This window comes from Apteryx mantelli, chromosome 1 (genome assembly GCF_036417845.1).
Source record: "Apteryx mantelli isolate bAptMan1 chromosome 1, bAptMan1.hap1, whole genome shotgun sequence".
Taxonomy (NCBI): domain Eukaryota; kingdom Metazoa; phylum Chordata; class Aves; order Apterygiformes; family Apterygidae; genus Apteryx; species Apteryx mantelli.
Window position 1 is genome coordinate 169,317,737 of NC_089978.1, and position 27,547 is coordinate 169,345,283.

A 27,547-nucleotide genomic window follows, 5' to 3' on the forward strand; every position below is an offset into this window, starting at 1 on the left:
TGAAAGCTGTTTTCAATTACCTAACTTTTCTGCCTTAGGCTTTTGTGAGGGGTACACAGAACCAAAGGGCTAATGACAACTTTGAACCCTTGTTAGTGCAAAATGTGTTTAGAACTGGAGGAGAGAGGTATATGAATAAGCAAGTGTCATTTGATGAAAGAAATCTTTCCCAAAGTAGGCACGGCACAGACAGATGTATTCTCACAGTATTTTTGGCTCCTAGAAACCAAGACAAAACTATCTTAGGTACATTTGGAAACATATAGATTAACAGAATCAACCAAAAATGTAGAATTCTGAAAGGCAATGTATGCAAAGATTGATTAGGTTACCTTTTAAAATCACCACTTTGTAGGCAGAACCTGAAAACCTTCATGACCTTCCTCAGTAAGATCAAGAAATATCTGCTTCAACATGAAACATTTTGTTTGATTTTAGTGCTGTGCTGTCATTGCTAGAGTTGAATAATAAATCCATAAGAAAAACCCACTATTGTGCCTAGTGACCAATCTTACATAAATCAAATAAGCACTACAAAAATACACTGCATTTTGTCTCCCTTGTTTGGCATTTGAGGACCTTTAAAACACATTATGTGGCCACAATAGACATGGTTTACCAAAAATCTCCATTCTCAGGAGCATGAAGTACATATATCTCATAAGTGGAATAAATGTATGAACAACCTTTTGAAAGAAAACAATCTGTCTTTGAAAGAGAGTTCTTTAAAAGTGAAATTAATTGAACTACCAAATTTTCATATTGTAAGAGATGTGTAGTCTTATAGTTGCACCTGGACTAAGACCATGCAATACATTATGGATTAGATCTACACCAGGAACGCATTCTACAGCTTGCAAAAAAAAAACCCTGATAGTGGAAAGGATACTATTCTCATGTGAGCAAAAACAGTAAACTTGAACCTCATTAGATGTATGTGCTAAATGCTCCAGATATTTTAGATCCATTAACAAAACAATGATTAAGAATGTCTGTTCTCAATTTTACTACAACTTACCTGGATTCTTCTAATGGATGTTGAACAGTAAGTAGCCGAGGGTGTCGAAGCCTGGTTAGCTGTTGAACACCTCGTTTTAAAGAATCAATAATCTGATCCTTTTCAAATTTTTGAAACTTGTCTATCAACTTTTTATCAAAGACAAAAACAGCCACTTCCTAGAAATAAGCAACAAAATTTACTCAGTATAGCAATGCCAAAAAGCAAAGCCTATACACAGTTACATACGCACAGATGCACACTTCTCCAAAAAAAAATTAGTTTGATTTTAGGCAAATGAGAGCATTTATGTTAACTATGAACAATTAAAATATTCTGAGGATATACGCATTCATTTAGCATTAAACATATATATATAATATATGTATAAATGGTGCTTTATTAAACTAGACCCTGTCTTAGTCTTCTGTTCCAAGCCTGTACAATCTATATTAAACTAGACTTTCATGAGAGAGAATTTATAGTCAAAGAACAGTGTCTGACTAATCAATTAATCTGATCAGACTGTTCACATGATAAAATAATATATATATTTTTTAATATGATGGAACGTGTTAAAAGAAGTCCTGGAGGAAATAGCATTTCCAATCAACTTCTGCAAATGGAGTGGGAGGAAATTGAGAAATTTATATGAAATTTAGACATTACAGAGTGGATATGAAATAACAATGAGATTACAGCAGCATCTTGGAAGCCATTAAAGAAAGAGAAATCAATTGGAGTTGTTTCAAGGGAGGACGTAAAGAAATCAGCCAAAATAAACTAGTGAAGGAGCTGATACTTCTGGAAGCTAACCATCTTCTATCTCTGAAGAAAAAAGATATTTAAAACTCTATCACGAAACAAAACTGAGACTTTCTTATATTTCTACAACAAGATTATGAATAATAATATATAAAAATGTTGGAAACTAGTAGACAATAATATGGCAGTACACAGTTTTCAGTTCCAAGAGGAAACCCATGCTCTTGTACGGCACATTTTATAACCGTTACTCTAACTGAAATCTCCCAGGAATATTTATGTTATTGATTTAAAAAAAATCCACAAATTGGCTATAGAAAAAAGAAATTCACTCCGACACACAAAAATTGGTTTATGTTTTTCAGCAAGTGAATGCCTACAACTAACTCAACTAACTACCTTTTTTCTGCTTGTATACAAGTCAGCTCCCTGTTCCAGTTTTAAGTGTGATGGAGCAAACATTAACACTGACACAAAGAAAACAGTCACAGAGGGTGGCAAATACATGTTTTACCCACTATTTTAAAAATACACACTTTTCAGTACAAAGTGTGAATGTATTCAGCAATAAGTGGCCAACAACAAAATCTCAAACTTATACAGCACTTCTGAAAGAATTTCTGTTTAATGATAAGTCAAAAGTATCAGAATGTGAATAATTAAATCAGATAATTTGGGACTTCAACCACATTTTGAATATTTTATGATAGCTATAAATAAGTTCTGTCAGTGTTTGCTGCAGTCCTGCACGCGTTGTTTGAGGTTTGACAGAACTTCTACATCTCCAAAATTAGCTTACATATTTATCTGTATATGAAGTTTTATAAAAGTATTCAAGGTGTGAAAATGATTGCTGTCACATTGATTTTACGGGTGCAAATACAATTTATAATATAATTGTGGAGTTTCAAGAATCAAAATTAATTTGAACTGTGTGACAATTTGCTTTCAATATCTTCATTTTCACGTAACACTTCTGATGTAAGAAAAAAGCATACAGCCATCACAGTCTCTGCTTGTGCATATTAAAATGTTAAATGTGTTCTGATATTAATAACTTAAATAAGGCATTCTGAAATGGGTTATTAAATACCATAACCAACATCGATTTTTATATGCAGAATTTGACATCAACGATATAACATTTTAAATTCCATAAGTCACCAGAAATTTTTGTACAGAAGAAGAACCAAGAGATAGCTGAAATATGGGGCCTAGAACACACCATCTCTATTGCACAATAATTACTAAAACCATATAACACACCTGGAAACATTAAAAAGCTTTTAGGATTTTCTGCTGCACGGACCAAATAACCCTGTCAAATTTTGTTTATGAACACATTATTCTTGTTTCTCCTTTTCTGTTTTGCACATCCTGATATTCAGCCCTGAAAAGGAGGGCTGCTCACTGTGGCTCATAGGGATTCCATTTGCTGGGGAAGTAATTACCTTTGTGGAAACCAACCAAGATGAAGGCCTGAAAAGATTTATACAAAGTTAATACTTTGTTACAGAAAGCTCTAGGGGAGCTTCCGCTTTGTATTTTTCATTTCACAGGTTTGAAAGGTTTGGAAAAGGAGAAAAAAAAAAAAAAAGTAGCTTCCTCCTGCAGACAACTACTTGTTACTTAAATTCTTGTCTCGTAATTCCAGCTTTGTAATATAAAAATAAATTTAGCATACAGAGACTGAAATATAAAAAATTACAACTGCTCTCAACAAAGCAAGTGAAAAATTAGGAACAAAACAACCATTATCTTTAAAGATAAAAATTTCCATTCATGATGTGATAGGAAGTAAATTGTTCAACACCTTGTTCAACATGCTCTTGTTTCAACACAGAATTTTGGTAGCTCCACTACCAAAATTAGGTTAAGAAGTAGCGACAAGTGCGTAGGGCACTAGACTGGCCAGTCAAGAGATCTAAGTTTAAACCTCAGTTGTGTCACAAACACAAGTTAATCCACACCTTGTGCCTCACCTCTTAAATGTTTAATTAAACAGTGCTTTATTTCAAAAAGATGTCAGAAAAATAAAGCTCAGTAACGATGATGAGATAGTTGTATACTATGATGTGCACCATATAATATTTACCAAGATAAAGTCGTTAAAGAAATCATCTGTAGTTACTGCCAAGAATTTAGAATTTTTAACATGAATCAATGAAAAGAGCAGTGTTTAAATTTGCCAATCCTCTTACCAAGCAACTAAATGTCATTCTAAATGCTTTGCATGCAACTAATAGAAATGCTGGCACCTGCGCAAACAGGAGTAAAAATTGTCCACACCATGCAAGACATGGGACACGGTTTAGTTAGGCTGTAATTGTACTAAGCCATCTGTAATACCATCAGGCCCTGAACAGAAAAGTATATATCAGTTCTCTTTGTGCTCATCTATTTCAGTGGATGGGTGTTGACCACTGTCCTTAAGACCTGGCATCCACTATGTCACCCCTTTATAAAAGTTTTGTCTCCCTGCAGTATTAATCACTAAACAGCCCAATTTCCTTTTCCTGGTTTCTTTGGGCAGTTTTCCTCCAAGCTCATTTCCAATCCTGCTTCATGTGGGATCTGCGCTCCTTACAAAACGGACACCTGTTCTGGAGACTTGCTAACACTGACAGCTTGAACCAGATCTCCTTACCTACTCAGCCAAACACCTTACAAACCAAAGAGACAGCAAAAACACTACTCCCATCTCATCCAATACCACCGCTAGGAAAAAAAAAAAAAAAATCCCAAACCTTAAGAAGGCAAATAGTGAAAAGTGTATATAAAAACAAGTCCCACTCTGCTCTCAGTCAGGGAAAAAGAAATACGGCTGATGTCCGTCAACATGGGCCATGACCAGGGAACAGAAAATATAAATACTACACTTATCCTTGGTGCGTATAAGCAAGCTGTGCCCCATCACTTCCATTCTAGCTCCTGATGTCCTCTACTCCTAAACAGAAAAAGGTGACCAGGGAAGTCATGCCATGCTTTCTCTCCTGCTACCACGAGAAAGGTAAGCCATACAAAAACTGCAGGAACACACTGGGTTTGTGTGATGTAAAGATGCAAACCAAAATAGAAAATATTTTTAGGTTAAAGTCTCTGAAAGTTGTAAAAATGTAATGATAATAGCAATATTTCTTCCTATCCACCTCAATGTATATTGAGGAAGTATTTTAAAAATACTTGTAAAACATTCAGGCACTATAGCAATAAATATCACAGAAGCCCAACTGGTCTATTTTCAAGCACATTTTGAATAGTGTGGAGTAATAACGCCAGAGATTAAAAATAGAACAATAAGGAAAAAAAAAATCCACAATATATTGGGTAACTGCCATTCACCATCTATCCTGTAAACTGAAAGACGTAGTGCTCCTGTGGAAAAAAATTAAACGCGACCAGTTGTTAAAGACTATGTCATAAACATAAAAGCAAAGGAAATCTTAAGGTAGCAGTCAGAGTGCTTGATTTTAGAAACTTTATATTTGTTTTGTCTTTTATATTTGTTATCTATTTTTCCCATATGCACTCATTTTTTTTTTTTTTTTAAGAACAATCAAACACAACTCAATATGCAAACACATGATGTTTTACCAAAACCTCCTACTATGCAAAGCAAAATATTCTCTGAATTAAAATATTGGATAGCATTCCAGTATCACTCTGGTCTTTTGCCAGAGAAGATTTTCCTCCAGTTTTTTGTGTTTTTTTTTTCAGAATTTTGCCTTTTTTTTTTATAATCCTACCTTCCATCTGTTAATTTCAGTCCTAAGGTATATAACACAACATTTCAGTTTTGAAACAAATTAGCCTTTAAAGCTTGCATAATAGGAAATACTAATTTCAGACAGACTATATGTACAATAGCCAAAACAACAAAGAGCTGATTTACCTACTATTAATATATTAAGTTCTAGCATAATATGAACTAAACGAGACTGTAACACTACAGAAGTGCAATCCAATATCTCCTTAATTCTGCTAGTTTTTACAACTGAGCTGCTGACAAGAACAGTCTTAAGTGATCTTATCCTGTTTCTTTACAATTGCACTTTCTGAACACAAAAGAGGACAAGCGCCACCATAGTCAAGGAAAGTATAAATGCATAAAGACTAAGCAAACAAATCTAAGATGGGCAGAACTACACACTGCAAAATAAGTCACATGTTACTTCATGTACACAAGTATAACTAGAAAGATTCATAAATCTTTCAAACAAACAAAATAGCATATCAGCAAATCAAACAGCAAATCAGCTATCATAAGGCATCAAAAATGCACACAGGTCCATATTTTTGCATACAATCATATGCACCCGTGCATATAATTTCCTCACAATCTGATATGCTGTTATTCAGTCACCTAGAAAGTAAGCAAGAAAAGACAACACACATTAAAAAAAATGTGCAAACCTTCAGGAAGCGAGGAAAAACAAGAAGGCATGAACCAGGTGGAACTCTGAAAAGAGGAATAAAATATACATGTCTACTATCACTAGAGACAAAATTTTTGTAACTGCCCATTGACTTAAAATCAGAGCCAAATTAATCCAAAACTGAAATCCTAACTTCAGCTGACCAACTTCTCTAAGAAAGCTGACTTCCATTTGTCCTGGGAACAAAAGAGTTCAGATCAGTTCCACTGCCACAATATTAAAACTCAAAGTTTAGCCATTATATCTGGCTACAAGAATTTAAATTACTACTTGTGTTATTATGAAGTGAATCTGCAACAAAGCTCCTACAACCTGCTTGTCTGATAAATGACTAAGGAATCTACATGTGAACGCACAATATACATTTACTATAGAGAAAAAAGCTAAGCGCTTGTACCTTCAAATTAGATATCTATGTCTGCAATACAGGAAATGTGTACAACACTTTACAAAAGTGACTAATATCACTTGGAAAATTACAGCCAGCCATTTCCATGTTGCCAAACAATGTTCAGGAGGTAAAGAACAGATATAGAGCAATACAATACAACACAGATTGCCTGTCATGCTGGGTAGTTTTCTTTTGCAATGTCAGACTGAATGTTGACATGATGTTACCTAACTGGCAACATTAATAATGAATGGTAATTGCATGTGAAACCACCAGCCAAACAAAATCCCCTGCAATACAACTGCCACTGTATTTCTAAAGACTGATGACTGCACATAGATGCACAGATTTTAGTCAGGGTTTACAGAGATAATGCAGGTTGACATGTGATAACACCTGAACTCAAAATACTGCAAAATCAGTGGTCAGAACACCCGTTCAAAGCTTGAAAAACATGATGGAGGGGAAACAAGTTACATGCGCTGTGTCAATTAGCCACAGGGAAAGAAACTCTTCCTACAACTCTCCAGATCCTCAAAGCTATACCTACTACAGGCCAACTACTTATTGTGCACAGAGATTGTATATAAACTATTAAAATTACCACACTTTTAATGTTGTATCTGCTGTGTGTGGTTAGATTTGGAAAAAAAAAAAAATCTAACTGGTACATTTGGCAAATTCAGTAAATATTAGATATATAGTGTCCTAGAACAGCTGGACAGGTGCTTGAAAACATGGCAAAAGCACTTGCTTAACATTTTTCAGATTCTGAGGCAACCAGATCACACATTCACCACAAATTATTTATCCTGCTTAGTATATTTCTTCTCCATTTGCTACAGTGTATTTTCCTACCATCTGACAGACTGTAAATGTTTTCCAGAGTTATTCCCTTGCATCCATCTTTTTTCTTCATCTGTAGCAAGCTGATTCACCACGTCACCTCATTCAGCAGCAAGTTTAACTGAAGGACATAACTTACTAACTCTTCTATTTACTTGCTGAAAATTCTACTTCCTTTCCAAGGGTGAAAAAAAGACATTTCACATTTATCCATTACAACAAAATCATTTTCTGTAACAGCAGCTCTCAAACTCCTTTTCTGGCCAACTTTTTTCCAAAGTCATAATCCCACCTCCATTTATACATGTGGCCTCAAGTTAGTCAAAAGTTTGTATACCACTGCTCTAAACTCTAGCAATTTAAGGAAACAGAGTTATTGCTCTGAAAGGGAACAACATGGATCTGAAACCAATACAGGGAACGCAGAACTCGTCCTCCACACCTGCCTCCTCTGTCCCTCATGCATTTCTGTTACTGTATCTCATGACTAATAACATTTGTAACCCCTCAATTTCTGTGTGGTAGTTGAGCAAAAAAATAACACTGTCTCATTTGTTGAGATCAAATAATGATATCGTGATCATTTTAAACTGTAAAAAGTCAGTACTACTGCCAAAAAAGCTACAAAGCAACCCAAATTGGGAAACTAATACAAGTTAAAACAAATTTCTTTCTTCTTGTCAGATCAGTTTTAACTCAGAATAATTCTTGATCTGCTTCTACACAGAAACAGCTGTAACAGAGAGGTTGGAAGGAATAGGATGCCATGAACATAGAATCTCTTCTTTCTCTAGAAGTGAAGGCTTAAAGTAAAGGCTTAAAAGACTATCACCTGGGCTGAGAACATTATATTTCAGTAATTTTTGTGTCTTCATTTCATTTTACTTATAATACTGCCCTTACCATTAGTTTGCCCAATTGGATTTTGTTTTTAAGTGCTTCCTAGCAAGTGGCACAACAGCATGATATCTAATGCTTATAAACTTATGTCTCAACTTGACAACCCACCTGTTTTGTTGATTTTTTAGTTCCATTAAATATCTTCCAAGCAAGTCCATTACCACCACTGGCAATATGTCGGCCAACATCAAATTCCCTGGTAACAGGATTTCCCATGACTGCACTGGTGACATCAGCCGTTACCTTTGTAACAGTACTCTTTAATTTATTCAGCATGGACTCCATTGTGTCAAGCATACACTAATGTATTAATCTACAAAGACAAAAAAAAAAGCTTCAAAATCCTCTCAGAAATTCTGTTAACATATGACACATGTTGAAAATTATTATGTTACAGGACATCTAACCAAGGACCTGATAGGATAAAGGAGTAGCTGACACAAAGAATACTGAAGTACAACTCTTCCAAGGCTTTGAGGTTATATCTCCTCATACTGCATATATATATTTGTGCGTGCATGGCTGGGAATTACACGTCCTTGCTCCTCCACCTCCTCGGTAACTTCTGAATCTGTTCATTGACCTTCATTAGATCTGACAGAGAGATTACGGAGTGAAAGAGTCAACCATTCATAAAAACAGATGATTGAATAAAGGAGAGAGCCTATAAACTACTCCCATGAAGTGAAAGGCTCACACCTTGTGTATCAGAAAATTAGTCAACCACGAGAGTCATATCTGAAGGAAACTAGTCTCCATTAATTTCAGCACTTACAGAACTATACATTTTTGGAAGGAAAAGTTTGTTTAAGATCCCAGACCAGCAAAAGAACAGATGTGTATTACACAGAAGACAATTAAAAAATATGTTCTTTCTTACACTATACCTGTCAAGATGCAAGCTAAAAATTATTTTACCCATCCGACTTGCTGACAGTGTTATTTGTCTGATGTAAGCAATAATGAGCTGATCAGTTGCTGTGAGGGAAGGGAACATGAAACTGTCTTTATACACTTTATTTTAGAACAAGATTGTACACGATTTTTACATCACCTTACAAATTTAAGAGCTAAAAGATTGTGACCTACAATTTAGTCCATCTTCCCTTGTACTGTGTACTTCCATTGTTTCCTAAGTTCCCATAATTCCTTCCAAAAAATCTGATTTGCCTATGGGACTAAGAAAGCAGTGCTGGGCAAAAGTTCTACAGCATAAGTCCCATTTGTATTATTGTCTCTCTGATACTAGATAAGCAAGAAAGAATGGAGGCAAGAAAGAAATACTGAAAAAAGAGACAGATACTCACCTTCCTTATTGGAGTGAGCAAAGATGAAGAGAGAATACAAGAAGAAATGATTTTCTGGAATCAGAATTATGTGGTATATTCAAAAGCAATATTTAAAGACATTTCTTCATACGCTCTTTCAAATAAAGTGTGAAGAGTATTAATTTCTTCAACCTAGAGTAAAATAAACATAAGATAGTACATTAGCAAATATGCTGAGATCTGCGGAAATGTTGTTTTCATTTATAGCCTCAATTTGCCACATATTTAATTCACTGATACCTAATTTGTGCACCAGGTAATTCAAAGTAACTTCTTTGAAAGATAAAAAATCTCACTATTAACCAAATGGAAGAGACAAGATTTCGTTGTGATAAAGAAGAGGGTTTCCAAGTGATGGCAACAAGGACAAAGGAAGCAGAAGGCACTTACAAGTAGTTCAGTGAGCACGGGGACTAATGAGCTCCCAAATCCTTCTGATCTAACATGAGGTGCCTGTTTGTAAGAATTAAACCTTTTCCCACTGTTCAGGCATTTATAAGGTATTTTTCTGGTCTACATAGATTCTCTGGTGTCTAATGAAGTATTCATTTATGCCACAGCTTTTCCCACATTGAAGACACAGATGGAGTTTGTTTCCTCTTCACAGCTCCTCAGGTCTCACAAAACCTGCAGGAACTTACTTTTGACAGCTGTATACCTCTGTCAGACTAGACTGAAATCAAACGCACTCAAGAGTTCTTTGGACACACACACTCTCTCCCCATGATACAACAGATCTGATTCCATCGGAAATCAACATAAGAAAAAAATCTGATTAGGATTATATTGGAAAGATATACTTGATTCCTAGGAGAAGTACTAAACATTATCAAACTAATTTCCTTTAAAATTTTGTCAGTTACTGAACAATTCACTCCAGTGTAGAAGTCCTAGTCCTGTGCAAACTCTAGCATAGCGCTAGAAGCAACACAGCTCTGCTGTTTTATCCTGACTACTGTTGCAGTGATAAACTATCTTCAGCATTCCTCCAGAGCAAAATGTAGAAATACACTAATGCTGTGTCTCTGTAGACATTTCTCCCATTTCCATGTCAGCTGGGTGACACAACTGTCTGTATTACTAAATTGAGAACCAGACTAGGAGTTTTGGTTGACCAAAGAAAAGGAATTGTAAAAAAAAAAAGATATCAGCTGAAGTGATCTCAGTCCTGCAAATGTTCAACTTTAAAATCAGAAATAGTAGTTATGGCTTCAACAGGATTACTCAGGATCAGAACCAGACATCACTGCAAGCACATTCAAGAAGGGGGGTCTTAATTATGGGGACTGGAAGCTTTAGCTTTAGATATGAGGAGCTGAGTACGAATACAATGAGATAATCTTCAGAAAAATTTTGTATTAGTTGCTGTGTATTGTTTTGTTGAGAATACAGATGGAAATGAATTACAGAAATGTGGTATTCATGTATTAAATAATTTTATTATAGTATGTGACACCTTATTACAATGTATTAATTTTAGTTTCTGAACTGTTATGATAAAATATGTGCAACGCTTAACCATGCTGCTCAAGACCAAACAGCTACTAGACATAGGCCAAATTCCCTAACTGAAGAAACTTTTCATTAATCTGATAAATAGGGAGAAATAAGCATCCTGGAGTATTCTAAATAAGAGGTATAGGCAGCTGTAACCCTCAGAGATTTTATTCTGCAGCTATTCCATGGGGCAAACTCTATATGCTAAAGGACTATAAAATCAATCCTTATGAGTTTGAGATAACAACAAATCAGATTTATTCATTTTTAAACCTCCTGTTATTTGCCTTGCATTTTATTCACTCCTAGACATCAAAGCTATTAATAACATTCCTTCTCTGGTATCAATGCAACAAAGTCTTTTGTTACAATTCTCAACACTAGAGAGACGCTTCACCCAATTAATTGCGGAGGAAGTACAAAGAAAACTTTCCATGCATGTTCAAATTCCTTTGTATAAGTTTGAAGAAGAGTTCCTCTATATGGAGAGTGTAAAAATGGTGTAGCTATTGATCAAATTATAAGTGCCCTCTGCTGTGGGTGACAGACTAACTGCAGTGAAAAGGCTGGAAAAGACAGTAGGTGAGAATGCTAACAACATTGCACTGTCAGATGGGTTAGGATTTAAAAAGCATGCCTGGTAGGCCCTGTCCAACCTGTTCCTCTCCAGCCTGACAGTATGCAAGCTCCTGATTCATTCAGCTAAGGGAAAGGAGTACCGAGAGACTTATTTCTCAATAAACAGCTTGGTTTCTAAGTTTATGTCTATCTAACAGTGTCTATACACTTGTATAAATCCTCCTGTCAATGTTTAGACCACAAGCTAAGAAAGCTTTTTTCTTTTGCTGTAGGAAAATGTTTGTTGTTACCAGCTTCAGTAACAACTCAATATGCGTCAGCAGGAACAATACCTTGAAAATCCATAAGAAATGAGAAAAATAAAACATTCTATTTTGAGTGGTAACTATAATACCATGAATTATGATGATATTAACCATATTTAAAATATGCAAATTTAGTTCTCAATTGTAAGAAAAACAGTTTGTTCAGTTCTTTCAAGACTGAATTACTATTTATAGAGAAATTAACAAGCACAAGGCAATAAAGTAATGTCAGTCACCCACAGTGAAGAATAAATTTCCATTTTAAGTTAAAAGGTAATAAATGAGAAGAGTACACGATCTTAACAGTAATAGTGTTCAGGCAAGCAATGCAGAACACGCAATAAATGTTTAAGAACTTTGTTTTCTTCCTGCTTGAAGTGTAATATTGTTGATACAGATACCAAGCACATGAAACCCAGAATGAATCCTACAAAGAAAGCTGGTTTATGATCAATATGTTGTTTTCATGAAGTCCACTAACAATCAACAACAGTCTTTATGCTGATGTATATCAGCAACAATACGTCAGCATGATGAGGACCTAACCATTTTACCAGGTACTAAGCAACAGTCAGCACTAAGAAATGAGGCAAAACATTACAATTTTTGAAATAAAAATAAAACCAAAACAAAGATTCCTTATCATTCTTCAATTCTCACTTCTGTAAAGCAACTATGTGACTCAAAACTATCAATTCATCGGTGAACTAATTCATAGCCTCATCTGATGTACTGACATGGCTGCATTCGGTGTCCTGCCTTGGCAGCGTACCATGCACTCTGCTAGAATTTTGCCCTAAGACAAGCTGGGAATCCCTTCTTGAAAGAGGGTAGTGGGTAGCAAGGTTACTTCATGTCATCCAACCCGAACTATTATCCAATCGATCTGACTCAAAAAATGGTGATTCCACAAAAGACAGGCACTAGCACAAACGAGCCTCAGGAAAACGTTCTTCAGGTTTTGCATTTGCTATAAGAACAACGTGAGGGGCAAATGCCGTGATGTATTTACCGTGTGCGGTGTAGCTGCCCTCAGGGCAAGTCACCTTCGTGTGTTTTTTTTAATTTCTGTACGGAGCCTCAACTGAAACCCTCACAACACCTCAGGGAGGGAGATCTATGAGCGAGGCTCTCTTCGCCGCCCGCTGGCAGCAGAAACCCACCTCCAAACTGCGGAACCTCCCCGGCCGCCTCCTGCGGGCCAGCCCTCCCGGCCGAAGCCTTCACCGCTCCTGCCGGCGGGCCGGGGCTTGCCCCGCTCCGCCGGGCAGGCCCCGCCGGCGGCGGCCCCCGGGCCCCCTCCGCCCCGCCGCCCTCAGGGCCGGCGCCGGCGCTTGCCGCTTCGCGAGCCGGGCGGCAGGAGGCTGCGGCCGCCGTCGGAGGCGGCACCGGGCGGGCGGAGGGTGGCGATCCGCCGCCTCGGGCAGCGGCTCCCGCCGCCACCGGCTCGGCGGTGCCGCGAGGCCGCAGCCGCGGGGCCCGGAGCCGCCGCGGAGCCCGGGCGCCGCGGCACTAGGCCCCGGGCAGCCGCTGCCGCCCCGGGGCGCGGGGTCACGGCGCGGCGCCGCCGCCGCTCACCTGAGTCGGGGCAGGGCCCCGCTGCCTGAGGCGCCGTGGGCCCGGCCGGGCGCCTGTCACGCGGCTCTGTGTCTCGCTGCGGGCCCGACTCAGCCCCGTCCCGCTCGGGCTACTCCATGGCGACAGCGACGGCGACGGCGGCGGGCGGGCGGGGCCGGGCCGCCGCCTGCGCGCGCCTCGCTTCCGCCGCGGGGGCGGGGCAGGGAGCGGTGCTCAGAGGGAAGTGACGTAACGCCGCTGCTTCCGCCAGCCGGGCTGGTAGAGGCGGGGGTTCCGGACATGGCGGTTTATTTGACTCCGCGCTTCAGGCGGCTCCGGAGCCAGAGCGAGCTGGAGCCGCGGCGCGGCAGCGGGAGGCAGCAGCGGCGAGGTGGGGGAAGAGGGGGCTTCTTCCTCCCTTCCTCCCGCGCCGCCGGGTCTTCTTTTCCGCAGCAGCACTGGGGCTGGCAGCGGTTCCTCCCCCGGCGGGGGAGGGGGGGGCGCGTGCCCGCCCGTTTAACGGCTCCCTCCAGCCGTTAGTTCCGCGAGGCTCTGGCGCCGGGGGGGCGGGGAGGACTGTTGGCCTGCGGGCGCGCGGGACGAAGCTAGCGCTGCAGGCAGCTGATGTAAAGAGGACAGAGGAGTTGCTTCGCTCAGCAAGCGTTCCTCCATCTTTACCTCCTGTAGTCATGGTTAAGGGGACTTCGCTGCTAGGGCTGAGGCTGAGCCTGGAGCTGTGTCTAAACTCGTGTTCAGAATAAAGGAAAAATGGGGGGCCGAGAGGCTTAATTTATTGTGGATGTCAGTTTGTTGTCTGCTGAGCTTAGAGTGGTATGTGAAAGAGAAACATTCTGGGGGAGGTATCAGATAACTTCATTAAGCAATGTACTAGCCTTTTTGGTACCAGCTGTTGACATCTGCAATAGACTGATGCTCTGGTATAGTATTGAGAATGCAGTATGCAGTAGTAACAAAAAAGAATTTTTTTTTTTAAGTGCCCTCTAATTCTCTTCTGTTGACTCTGTGCTTATCTAGCAGGCTAAAGTCAACTTACAAGAAGGACTGATTTATGGAGTGGTGGCTTCTAATGTTTTTGTAAAATTAGGGTTAATTGCTGGAGAATGTTGTGAACTGATTTCACACAGTAAAGCAATATGCTTAAGTGTTACAGTGAATATATGCATACTTATAAAAACGTTCATATAAATGTTTTGCAGATTGTGCTGGTCCTTTTCAAGCAACTCAATTGTGGAACAGTATTATTCATGCTCTTCAAAGTCAGGTGGAAATAAAAAGACGTAGACAACATCTAAAAACATATAAAAACTGTTTTACTGGCTCAGATGCTGTTGATGTAGTACTGAGTCATCTTATGCAAAGCATGTACCTAAGCTGTAATGATATTTCTCGGCTGAAGGGAGTCCGTGTATGCCAAGCACTGATGGATCACAAGGTGTTTGAACCAGTTGGAGCAAAACTTAACCTGTTCAAGAATGAAAAAGAACCAGAGTTTGAAGACACAAGCAACAGTCTCTATAAATTTGTGAATAGCAATATTACTCCTCTTCTTCTGAGAAAGAATAAAGACAATGAGAGCTTGTCCCCTGTGCAAATTTATGGACAGAAGACAAAAAGACATTTGAAGTGAGACATTCTGAACTTTCTGATTTGTGTGTTTTTCCTATGTGTGTTTGGGGGGTTTTTGCTTGTTTTGCTTTTTTAAGTTAAGATGGGTAACTTTACAGAAATTTATATCCAACCCAGGTGTTGGAGACCTCTGAAAAGTAGTGCTGCATGCCAGTTTTGGAAAATGTTTTGCCTGAATCACAGATGCTACCTAGCATTTCATAGTAATGCTAAATTGACCACTTCCTTGTTATCTAGAGTGGAGTCTAACACAGTAGCATAGGCCTAGGAATCTTTTTGCTCCCCTCCTCATGCTGGCCTCCTTTACTCTAATTCTCTTTCTTGGCCTCCCCAGTTGAAATATTAACAGTTGGTATTTGCTGGTATTCTGTCAATGTTAATGCATATGAAATGCAATACAGGTGGGCTGCTGGAAGCCTTTGTGCAGTCTTCTGTCTTGACCAAGTAATCATTGGAAAGGCTTAAGAAAAAATCAAAATTTTAGATCTCTTTATACTTTGTCTCCCTTTTGTCACATGGACCCTGCATGATTGTGCTGAAATCTGAGAGCTGGTATGAATGACCTGCTAGTGAGAAGCTGGCAAGTGAAATGAAACCCATAAACAGAGCTTGGAGGCAATATTCTTCCCCTTTCCACAAAGCATAGGTGGGTGATTGTTTTTCTGGCAGCAGGATAAATCCCAGGTGCAAGGTAGCCCTAAGGTTGAGAGTTCTGATCTATCTGCAGTTTGGAAATTGAGAGAAAGATACATGTGTCCTGATTGTATTTGTATACATGCAGTCTCTTTTCTTTTCTGTATCAGGATGAAGTGTGAAACAACCATTTCAAACCCGTTAGCATTAGAAGCAGCTGATAAAAAGAGGATAGAGGAGCTACTGCAATCAATAAATGTTCATCCATCGTTACCTCCAAAGATCAGGGTTAATGAACCAACTCAACTGCTCTCAAAAAGAGGTGAGGGTTGAATTTTTCTTTTTAAAATGTGTTTGCGCTACACTTAGAAAGAAATATGTTTTTGCAAGACTAAATTGCCCCTTTCTGAAATATATCTATTATACAGTTTCTTTGCTCTTCTTTTTTGTACATTTTACTAAAATACTAGAGTAGGTTAGTTGCATCTAACATGATAGAGGAGAGACACGCTCTCTTTAAAGCCTTCTTGCTTAGTACCCCTATTTTGATCCCTTCCTTCCCCAACCAAGAAACTTAACCTATGTTTACATTATACTATGCTGTTACTTTATTTTCTTTGAACATTTAAAGGATTCTTTATCAAGTAGAAACATGGGTTAATATTTTATTTCTGAAGTTTTTTTTTTTTATGTCAGTAATAGATGATGTCTGGAAACAGCAAACTCTGCTACGACTACTTCAATTAATTGATGTTCCAGTTCTAGAAAATATTCTGGTATCTTCAGTAAAGAGAAAAACAGACTGTTTTTGCAGAGAAGACGACCTGATTATCTCAAATACTTTCCTGGACAGAGAGGTTACGTGTAGCCTAAACTTGCCTGGGTAAGTTACAAATCTGTGTTTATTAAAAAAAAAAAAAAAAAAAGTTTATTAGCATACATTTTATTTCACTCTTGTTTTAAGATCGCTGTTAAGTGAGCAAGATAAGATGTTGTTACACTTAAATATTCTTAAACTGGGATGGTGTTAATGTGCTTTCCCTTGTTAGCTTCTTTCAAAACTGCTAAAGGAAGTCACAAAAGGTGTGTCTCTAGGATTGTGCATATGAGGATTTTTAAGTACATTAAAAATGATGTCACAAGAGTTGAAAATACTGCTAGTTTCTAGAGTAGATATTTCACTCTGAGATCCCTATAACAGATACCAGAAGTTAAACAAAAACCCCACGGACCCAGAACAAATCTGTTCGTTTTTTAAGGGGTCTTTGTAGTTGGAGTGGCTCAAAGGGGTTTAGTCACGTTTCCTGGTGCTGTGAAGATGTAAAAACCAGAAGGTACCTGTTGTTACTGATAGCAGAGAAGAAGCAAAGCTGTAGCACTGAAAGATGCATATGATATGAAGGATATATGAAAGTAAAAATGTCTGCATGCTCTCAATGTTTTTTTTGTTTTATTTTTGTAGTATTCCTGTTAATTACACCTGGGCTGACCTCTGTCTTAGTTTGTAGTTTTACTGAATATATCCAGGCGTTATCTCCTCATGTGTATATGTCCTAATAATGTTTATTTCTGCCAAATCAATCAGATTTTTAGTCATTTGTGACACATTGAGGTCTATCTGTGTACTAAAAATCATCTCTGTTACAGTTTTTATATATTCTTATTTCAGTGGGAAAATATTAATATTTTAAGATGTTTTTAGAGTTTTATATAAGCTAGTGAAACTCCTGCTTGTTAACCAGGTTTATTGTTGGATAGCGCTCTAACTTCCTGTTTTGTCTTTTTTTCTCTCAAAGAATGGCTTCATATACACTATTTCTTTCTAGTTTCATATTTCCACTGTACTTGATTCTTAGGTCATTGGTGGATTTTGTCTCTTACAATCTCTTCTATGCAGTTCCTATTCTGTATTTAGAGTCTATTTGGTTCTTTGCTAATAAATTGAATTGTTTTTTTTAAAAAAAAAAAAAGTAAAGCAAATGGATTGTTCTGAAAATAGTCAGTCTATGTCTCAGTCCTTAAACTTATGCTTGCTTCATTAATTTATTTTCAAATGACTTAAGTGGGTGGCTGGAACAGCATTTATGTAGACCATATATTGTTTAGGCCTAAACAATTACATGCCTGAGAAATGAAAAATTCCAGGTATGAAGAATCTTCACTGGTGTTAAAAGTTGTTCTAGGGTTAATTGCACCCACTTCAAAAGGATGAAAAAATACATAATTTCTTTTATCTTAAATTTTCTGTCTTTAGCTTTCAGATACAGGGACTTGTTATATTTGATATAATCAAATACCTCTTCTCCATGTAAGTAATTACAAACTGTAATCAAATTCTGCTTTATCCATCCTCTTTTATAAAGCTAGCTAGACTGCTTTTTGAATATTTAACTTTCAAGGATGTTTTCCAGTTTATCTGCTCTTTAGAACTATTATGGATGATAAAACTAAATGCAGTTTGTTTGCAGTGCTGATGGCATCATAATCAAAGTGAGGCTGTTAACCTCTTATTTCTGCTTTACTGTATTACTCTACCTACACATCCAAGACCTATGCTTATTGGCTGCAGCACTTGCAGCTGAAGTTCATGTTTATCTAGCTGTCCAGAAGCAACTCCAAAATCTGCTTCTGCTTTTTATGACAGGAATAAGAGATTCTATAGATCTTAAATAATATTTTCATCTTCTCACAAGTTGTTGATTTAGTTCAAGTTACGTTGTATCCAAGGAGTCAGATAAGAGTAATTCCCCACCCCCCAATTCTATAATTCTGGATTTCTTTTGTACGAATTAGCTGAGCTGGTGACTTTTTTCCCTTCCCCTCTCTGACATTCCAGCATCTTTGAACAACGAGTTTTCTGTCTGAATTTTATATTGCCTTTACATGTTCTCTCCCTAGTTAAGTCACAGAGGCATTAGATGCTTAGGAAAAAATGATGCCTTTGAAGTAGGTCATATAAACAGCTTTGTGTGGGGACTGTAGTTTCTCTAAAGTACTGTTAACTGCAGTCTTTGCATGGGAAACTTGAATCAGTTTAACTGTTAAGGTTAAAAAACCTCAGGTTGTTCTCAGAAGTCAGTCTGTTAAGATAAATTACTTCAACACTTCCCATATACTGCTGAAAAACCCACCCAAGTAAACAATTTTTTTTAAGCCACAATTGACTGAGAAATCATGCACTTAGATGTAACTAACTGATCACATTTCTGATGGAGAGAGCTGTTAAACTATTGACCAGCAATAAATTCCTGTCACAGACCACTATGAGGTAGTGTCTCAGAATGTTAATAGTCTTGAATCAGCATTTCAAGTGTCCAGTTCTTCATTTTGGGGTGATGTTGCATAATACTTTCCAGGAAGCTGTTATCTAAATAACAGTATTACTTATTGTACACTTTTTCTTGAGAAACACATAGTCACAGAGTTACAGAATGGTTGAGGTTGGAAGGGACCTCTGGAGATCACCTAGTCCACCCCCCCTGCTCAAGTAGGGTCACCTAGAACACATTGCCCAGGATTGTGTCCAGACGGCATTTGAATATCTCCAGAGAAGGAGACTCCACAACCTCTCTGAGTAACTTGTTCCAGTGCTCAGTCACCCTTACAGTGAAGAAGTTTTTCCTCATGTTCAACAGGGAACTGTCTGTGTTTCAGTTTGTGCCCATTGCCTCTTGTCCTGTCACTGGGCACCATTGAGAGGAGTCTGGCCCCATCCTCTTGACACCTTCCCTTCAGATACTTACACACATTGATAAGATCCCCCCCTCAATCTTCTCCAGAATGAAGAAGGAAGGCACTCTCAGCCTTTCCTCATATGAGAGATGCTCCAGTCCCTTAATCATCTTAGTCATCCTTGGCTAGGGACTTCTTAGAAAAATGTTTTTCATGGGCTGCAGATCAGGTGACCTTCTACATGGCTTAATGTTACAAGCATACCCTACAATAAGTAGCTGAGCAATGGGACTGTTTTGTAAGAATCTTTTGAACTTTCCTCCTCCCCGGCCCCAATTAGTTATTGGTTTCCACACTCTTCCAGGCTTGAAATTCCTTTTGATTGTCCTTGTTTTCAGACTGATTGTCTCATTTCTCTCCTTCTCAAAAGCACCAGTCCCTGGCTTTTACACTCTGATTAGCTCTGGGTTTTCATGGTGTGTGTTAGGGAGCGGTGGTGTTTGGTTTAAATACTACCTGAATCTGACAAATGTCATAAAGTCAGTGACTGTCTTGTATGATTGCAGCTTTCTTTTGATCTGGACATACCTCAGGCACATGATCTGTAGTGCAGGAAAACTGAAAGCTACTTATTTTGAGCAGGTCTTCGAACTACTGTAGTGAAGTAAAATACATAAACTGCTTAATAAGCAACAAAGTTAATGCTGTGGTTCAAATATGTGGCGGTACCTGCATGGTTCTTTCTATCTGATTTTCTTCAAAGGGTGAAATAACATTAGGCAAAGCATTTTAAAATAAGCACTAAAACTAACTTTTCCTTCTGCAGGCTTGACAAATGGCTCTATGCTGCAATTGAATGCTTGGAGTATTTCCCAGACCAATTCATAGTGATGGTTAGTCAGCAGTTACCTCAAAGCAATAACAAACCAAGCAATCTGAATACTCACAAGAAGATTCTTTTTGATATTATAATTAAATATTATAGTCAAAAGAAGGACTCCCTTCTTGCCACTCAGGATCTCGATATTCATGCAGGAATTATAGAACTTCTAGGTAAGAGCAACTTTCAAAAAAGTAAGAATGAAAGCTGTCTAAAGGGTGTAACTTGCCAAGTATTAATAAAGGTTGAATCATAACATCTGCAATAACATTGCAGATGTGCTTTAATTTAGGTTAGAAGGGACCTCCGAGGGAGGTCACAGGTCTGAAGCCCTGTTCAAATGAAGGGCTAACTTCACAGATCAAGTTGTATAGGGTCTGGTCTAGGTGAGTTCTGAAATTCTTCAAGGATAGAGATTCCACAATTTCTGTGGTTAACCTCTTTTAATACATAACTACTCTCATTGTGAAAATTTCTTATCTCTAGTCAGAATTTCCCTTGTTGCTACTTGTGACCAGTAATGTAGATGTAAAATCATTCTGTTATATAGTTTACTTAACTAGAAGAAGGTTTTGTAGGTTATGGATTTCTTTTTTGAAGGTAATAAATAGTTATTTGAAATGATACAAGGGGCTGTTGAAGTTCTGATTCGGGGTATAATCCCCAAAAGCTCCCCACAGCTTTTCACAAGTAAAGCAGAAGGGTTTAATTTAAATACAGGTTTAAGATTAATCCTACCTTAAATAGGCTCTGTTACTTCTTCAGTACTGTAGGGTTTATAAAATATTAACAAAAGTTCTAGTTTTCAGAGAACTCGGTAGAGCTTGCTGGCATAGGAACACAGTTGTCCCGTGTAAAAATTGGAGCAAAGGTAGCTGCAGTGTCCAAAAACTCGTAGAGATACAAAAGGCAATAATTTCATCAGCTGTATTTTGTTATGGAGAAAAAAAGTGGAATTATAATAGGAGTCATGAAAGGGAAACTATGACAAAATTACATATCCCACCACTAACAGAAGAATGCTAATCTGAAATAACTGACTTAGCTGCTGGTAAATTCTGCTAAGTGTTTCCTTAACTTAAAGATATTTTAGTTTAAATATGCAGTTTAAATACAAAACTGGTGTAAACCAGTATAAGAGACTACTGCTAAATTAGAGAATCCAAAATCAGAAGAAATCAACTCAAATCTCTGGGCAATTTGAAAGATAGTTCCATAATTCTTCCTATTTAGTTTAATGCTGTAATTGCCTGTAGGACTTTTTGTTATTTAAATAGCTTCTTAATCTAAACAACATGTCCTGTGGTTATCTTCTTTCTTATTCTTAATCTTATTTTCTTATTCTTTAATTTTGTCATTCTTCCAACTTGGGTAAAAACACCTTGTGAGCAGTTTCTAACGAACACTGTTTCTTTTTGAGGAAGTAACCCTAAATTCATCATTAGGAAATGATTGCCCATTTGAATATATTACAGGTTGAGTTCTTAAGTCTGTTCTCACCTGTGTTCTTGTCCACACTAGGCCACTATCAGAAGATTGTGCTTAACTTTTTTACAACTACTTTTCCCTCTTAGGGCTATGGAATTGGTTATGGCTGTCAGTGCATAACAGCCTGCATTCTAATAGTGTTTTTCAAGTAGAATCCAGTACAATTAGCTTTGATAAAGTGCTGTTCTGGCTGTAGCTCAAAATAGCCATGCATATCTACATGTTTAGAACTCTTTCACAACTAATTTGGAGAGAGGAGAGGTGTTGCAGTTGACTGTAGTACAACTCTTATTTTTTGTTATCAATGTATATACAGTTAAACATAGTATATCCCTAAATTCCTAAGCAATTTGATTTAAGATGGGTGACAATGCAGATATGTGTTGAAGACAAGCATGCTGCTGTGCCTTGTTGCCTAAAATAAATGGAGCAACAGGTTTAGACTACATTACTTATGAATGGTCGAGTGCAGTCAGTCAAAATAACCCATGTGGTTCATTGAATCATAATCTTTTGATCTCTAGAATTTTTTTTTCCTCACCTTGGTCACCTCCTTTGGCCATTCTTTCTTGCTTTTTGTCTGCTCTTCTTTTCCAAGCAGGTCACTTACTTGCTCTTTTGATCTTTTTAAATCCAACCAAGTTGGATTTAAATGGCCTGTGGAACACCCCTGAAAGTCCTGGATTCTTTCTCATAAAGTGTAATCTCAGTCCTAATAACAGGACAGAGGCCAGAAAACTATACCTGGGTTCTATTCTTGTATGTGCTCCCATCTTGCTCTTGCCTTAAGCAAGTTACTTAACTTCTTGATGGTTCCTCGCTTTCAAAATTCATATAACTAGAATTATAAACTGAATGGATTTTTATAGAAAGTTATTTCCACCTTATTGCTCTTCCTCAAAAAAAGCTTCAGAATGGCTTCAAAAGGGACTGGAGGTAGGGGAGGAACCTCAGAGCAATTAAAAAGATAAAATTGTTCAGCTTTTTAATTGTTTGAGCTGAATCCTGGATTATGATACAAAGAAAGATATGGAAAAACAAGCAGTCCAAACATCACTTCAGCACTTGCCCATTGTATACAGAGCATAGTAATGTCCTGGAGATATTTTCCAAGCTTATCTGTTACCTGTCTAGCTATAGACAAAGGCTTTAAGGTTATATTGATTATATACTGTATTGAGTCTTTTCAAAAGATTTTTAGAAGACACTGAGTTAACCTGCTTTGTTGAAATAAACTGGGAATAATACTGGGCTTAAAATATATTTTAAATACATATTCTTGACTTTGAAAACACAATTGCACTGGATACACTCTTTTACTCTATTGCAGAAAAAGGAAAAACAGAACAAGCTCTAGAGGCATCACAACTTTATTTAAGATTATTAGCACCAAATGTCCGAGAAGAACTGCATAGACTGCTGACATTTATAGCCATTGCATCAGAATCTGAGGGCTACAAATTACAAAAACAAGTACGTATCTGTTATGCTTAGTGTGGGAAATAGCACTTTCCCATAGTAAAGCTAACAATTTTTATCAAGAGTTAAAAGTATCTTATTTACTGCCTTCTCATGTGATCTGTTTTAAAGCAAATTTCAATATGTTCTTCCTACACTGAAAGCCTCCTGTTATATTTAGCCTTTGGCTAATGCATCGCAAGCAAATATAATGACACATCTATGTTGTTCTTTTTCTAGTTTGATAACAGATCAGTGATCATCAAGACTTGTACGAAGTTCATTTTACAGAACAAGACATTGTCAAAATCACAGGCAGAACTGCTGGTTCAGTTTCTGATGGACAATCACTCTGACCTCTCCAAGGTGTGGGGTTTGTTGTTGTTTTTTCTCCTTAGTGTGAAGACTTTGTCACCTAAAGTGTTAAGTACCATATAGTGGCTTTATGGGGATGGGAGGTCAAAAGAGAGGGGTTTAATGTTCCGTCTGGTGGTCTGGTGGTCAAGTAGGGTCAGAAGCTATTCCAGGCTATGGGGGATACCTTTCTGATAGCTTTACAGTCTGTTATATACAATATCCTCTCTTTTTATTTGCCTCATTTTCATTAAGAAAGTATTTTGAGTATTTTAAAAAAAAATCTTAGAGAACCCTTTTGGCACCTTGTTTCTCCTAGCTTTCTACTGAATTTTCAGGCATCTTGCAGTGTCCTACTCAGTTAGAAATTTGTTGACATATTCTGAGTTGTATATCGAAAAACATGCCTGGTGTCCCAGCACACATTCATAGCTTTGTCAGCTCCAGGAGCTCCCTTGGTATTTTAAAAAAGTAACTTCTAGATTAAAGAAAATAAACAAGACCTCAAAATGAAATGGCCTTCCTATTTAGCTATGTTCAGTTATATAGAGAAATATTTTATTGCCTGCTTTAGTTATGTTCCACCATATTTTGTCAAGTATATGAAAAGATCAGCCTTCCCAGATCCTATATTAACTTTCTGCACTTCAATCAATAAATTGAAATGGGTAATGCTTCTCTACTTTCTTTTCATTCTTGGTTATAAAATTTCTTATTAAAATATATTCATTTCTATTTCTGCCCTCAGTTAAAATTAAGAGACGTAGGAGTAGGATTTTTTTTTTTCTTGTTGGCTTGGTTTTATTTTTTTTAATTAGCTACAGTTTAGTTTGGAAGTATTAAGTGATTAAAGAGTCTGGGTTTTGTATGAGTTTGTATACAGCCAAAAAACAATTTTGGGGGTTATTAAGGGCCCTAATAAGCTTAGGGCTTTGATTCGTGATTGGAGGTGGAGCCAGATATGACACTTGAATTGCTTATTGCTCTATAGCAGTGATGGCAGAATGGATGGTGACTGCCTTTTCACAGCTGCACTTGAGCCTTTGTTATAAGCTGGAATCAGTTCAAGGCCCACTCTGATTTTTGCAGGAGTTCAGTGTTAACCAGGTTCATAATCTCTTGCTTCTGTGTGAGACAGTAACTCCTATTGGTCTGAAATTCAGAAATAATCAAACATATGCATGTGTGCTTCAGTGCAATTTTGTGGAGATTTTGAATGTATAATTAATTAAATATGGTAGCCTTAGATTCATCAGCAGTTAATTTTTGTGTTTCTAACTGATAATCTAAAAAGCCATAGATTCTCAAAATAAAAAAGTATCTTTTTTTGTAATTGTTCTTGGTGGGGTTGTATTTTCAGACTCCTTTAACTCTTCTGGAACTAACTAGTAGGAGACTTGAAAGCTTGCTGGAAGGACAAGATGCAGATATCGATTCAGGTAGATGATATGATGCACGTTCTTATAGAAACACTTCTAAAAAAATCAGTTTACTATCGGTATTTGACTAAAATTTCACATTGAATACTTTCCTTTACTGTGAGAAGAGCATGGAAGTGACTAGATAAATGGCCAAGTGGCTAATTCACCAAATAATTAAATTGTCTGCTTAAAGCAGAGCACTGAACTTTGAACATTAGAGAACAAGGATTCTCTCGATTCTCTAGTCTGAACACTTTACAATTTTTTTTTCCACTAAATAACTAGTTTCTGAGAAAACAGTGCAAAATATGTTCTTCCCTGCCCCTGAAGTGACTTGCTTGTAGTTTGGTTTCTGAGTATTTGACTTGGTTTTATTTTTTAGGGGTGACATACTTGTGCCATGAGGTACCTAAAAATTCTCATAGTACAATAGTTAGAGGCGCTAATAGCACAGACCTTGATGGTTTTGTTTAGAGTTTTAAAAAAGTCTTTTCCATTTCTTGGTTAGCACAAAGGTTATTAAGAACTTTAGACTTACAGAAGGGTGATGTAGCCTAAAAAGAAGCCATTTGACACTAGGTGTGTCTGGGATTAAAGTATTTTTCAGCTCATTCAGAAGTGTGGTTCAGAGGCAAATTTTTCTCCATGGCATTTATTTATTTGCATGCTGTACTGGGCCTTGCTATGGACCTGATCCACTCACAAGGATCATGACAACTGCAAGGTGCCAGGTCTTGTCTTCTGTAGCTTTCTTCAGTATGGCGTCTGTTTGCAAGAATTGTATTGGTTCTTTGTCTTGCAGGCCTGTTTGCCATACAAAATCATCTGTGACCTCACACTTGTAACACTTCTGTTCAATTTTATTTTTGCAATTAATGTTTGCATGTTCATCCATGCTCAGTGGAGGGCTGTCCATTTCACCTCACTTGTAGAGAGTTATAATTGCATCTGAACTGGAATATCAACATACCTATGTTTCTGATCGTTTTTGTAATCATAGAGACTCTTGCTTGATGCATAAAAATTGATCTGAACCTCTGGTTTCTTATAAAGGCTTCATCTTCTGTCAGCGTTTGACACCTAAAGAATATGAAGATCAAAAACAACAAACAAATCAGTATCTTCTGGCATTGGTTCAAGAAATGGACAATAATCCCACTATTCCTTTGAAGCAGAAGAAGAAACTAGTTAAAGAATTCCAGAAATACCATTTTCTCATCTTTTGTAGTGGTTGTAAAACTAAATGTGAATTTTGCACTGTAAATGGTTAGTCATCAGTGCTTTTTTTTTTTTAAGTAAGGAGAAAATGTATATGAAAATTGCTCATGATTATTACTTGTAGGTACAAACCATGTTCTGCTTATATATTTAAATCATCAGTTTCAGGAAACTATCAAAATTACTGTGCAGTTAAAAAGTATTAATTCTAATTAATGAATCTTTTGAGCAAAAAGTACTCTTATGCATCCATCTAGTTAGTCAATAATGGCACAGCTGCTTGTGCTGCTTTGAGTTCAGAGTTTGGCACTTTTTCCTTCTGTCCTGGCATGGCTTTCTAGCTGAGCTAAGTCTACATTCAGAGCCATGTTTGGGTTGCTAACCTGTAAGATTTTTAACCTTTTATCTCTAGTTCATAATAGAATTGCATGATTCTCAAACTGTGGGTCATGACTCCCTTACGTATTGCAGAAGTGTACAAAGAGTGTCAAAAGTGTTAGGAGCAGCTAGATTGCTTTTTATTCAGTAGCAGGCAAAGCTCATGCAGGTGGAACTGTGTATGATTGCAGTCAGTAATTATAGCCTGTTATTACTTCCCCACTGTGACAGACTGAGCTGCTGCTAATTAGGGAGGTCCATAAGAGCAAATCAAAAAAGATATTTTGGGGGGGGGGGGGGGAATTGAGAAATCAGTCTTGTTTTGGGTCTCCTGGTATACTTGATGACCAAGCTATTTTAACACGAGAAGAGTTTGATAGGTCTCTAGACCTGACAGTTATTTGCCATAAACGCTATGATAAGGTTTATGGATTCACAGTGCATGGGGCAAAGCTAGTAAGTTCAAAATATGTCAGCTCATATCTTGACATGTTGGTGGTAAGCGAACATTGACAAGTATTGATTCAAATCATGAAATGATTTGCAATATGATGTTATGGAGGCTTTAATTATTTGTTACATTCATCGTGGAAGACATTTGATTATTTATAGGACATAGAATTGTGGAATCCTTGAGGTTGTTAGGAACCTCTGGAGATCGTATAGTCTAACCCCCCAGCTCAAAGCAGGGTCAACTAGTGCATGTCACTGGGTGCTGTGTCCAGTAGGGTTTCGAGTAATTTCAGGGAGAAAGACACCGCAACTTTTCTGGGCAACCTGGTCCATTCTCTTGGCTT

At 37.7% G+C, this 27,547-nt stretch overlaps 2 protein-coding genes across 7 annotated transcripts in view; one reads left to right on the forward strand and one right to left on the reverse strand.

The window, feature by feature from the left end:
- SCYL2 (SCY1 like pseudokinase 2) overlaps positions 1-13,764 on the reverse strand; it is a 41,539-nt gene extending 27,775 nt beyond the window's left edge. For 4 of the 5 annotated variants that reach the window (XM_067311972.1, XM_067311966.1, XM_067311950.1 and 1 more), the window contains exons 1-4: positions 13,623-13,764; positions 9,643-9,795; positions 8,444-8,648; positions 1,019-1,176 (exon numbers count right to left, since the gene is read on the reverse strand). In XM_067311972.1, the coding sequence (XP_067168073.1) occupies positions 1,019-1,176; positions 8,444-8,632 (347 nt within the window). In that variant the 5' untranslated portion in view covers positions 8,633-8,648; positions 9,643-9,795; positions 13,623-13,764. Of the gene's footprint in view, positions 1-1,018; positions 1,177-8,443; positions 8,649-9,642; positions 9,796-13,622 lie in introns of those variants that run through there. The other variant, XM_013947634.2, reaches the window with a different exon arrangement.
- A 137-nt stretch (positions 13,765-13,901) lies between these two features.
- Positions 13,902-27,010, forward strand: DEPDC4 (DEP domain containing 4). 2 transcript variants are annotated; one of them, XM_067312007.1, is made up of 9 exons: positions 13,902-13,992; positions 14,819-15,245; positions 16,052-16,203; positions 16,578-16,764; positions 20,380-20,606; positions 23,252-23,394; positions 23,620-23,745; positions 25,094-25,172; positions 26,208-27,010. In XM_067312007.1, exons 1-9 carry the CDS (start codon positions 13,902-13,904, stop codon positions 26,423-26,425), a joined length of 1,650 nt encoding a protein of 549 aa, XP_067168108.1. In that variant the 3' UTR covers positions 26,426-27,010. The 2 variants fall into 2 exon arrangements, with proteins under 2 accessions (XP_067168108.1, XP_067168101.1); XM_067312000.1 differs by lacking the exon at positions 13,902-13,992 and having other exon boundaries at positions 14,904-15,245; positions 16,584-16,764.
- Positions 27,011-27,547: the final 537 nt, after the last annotated feature.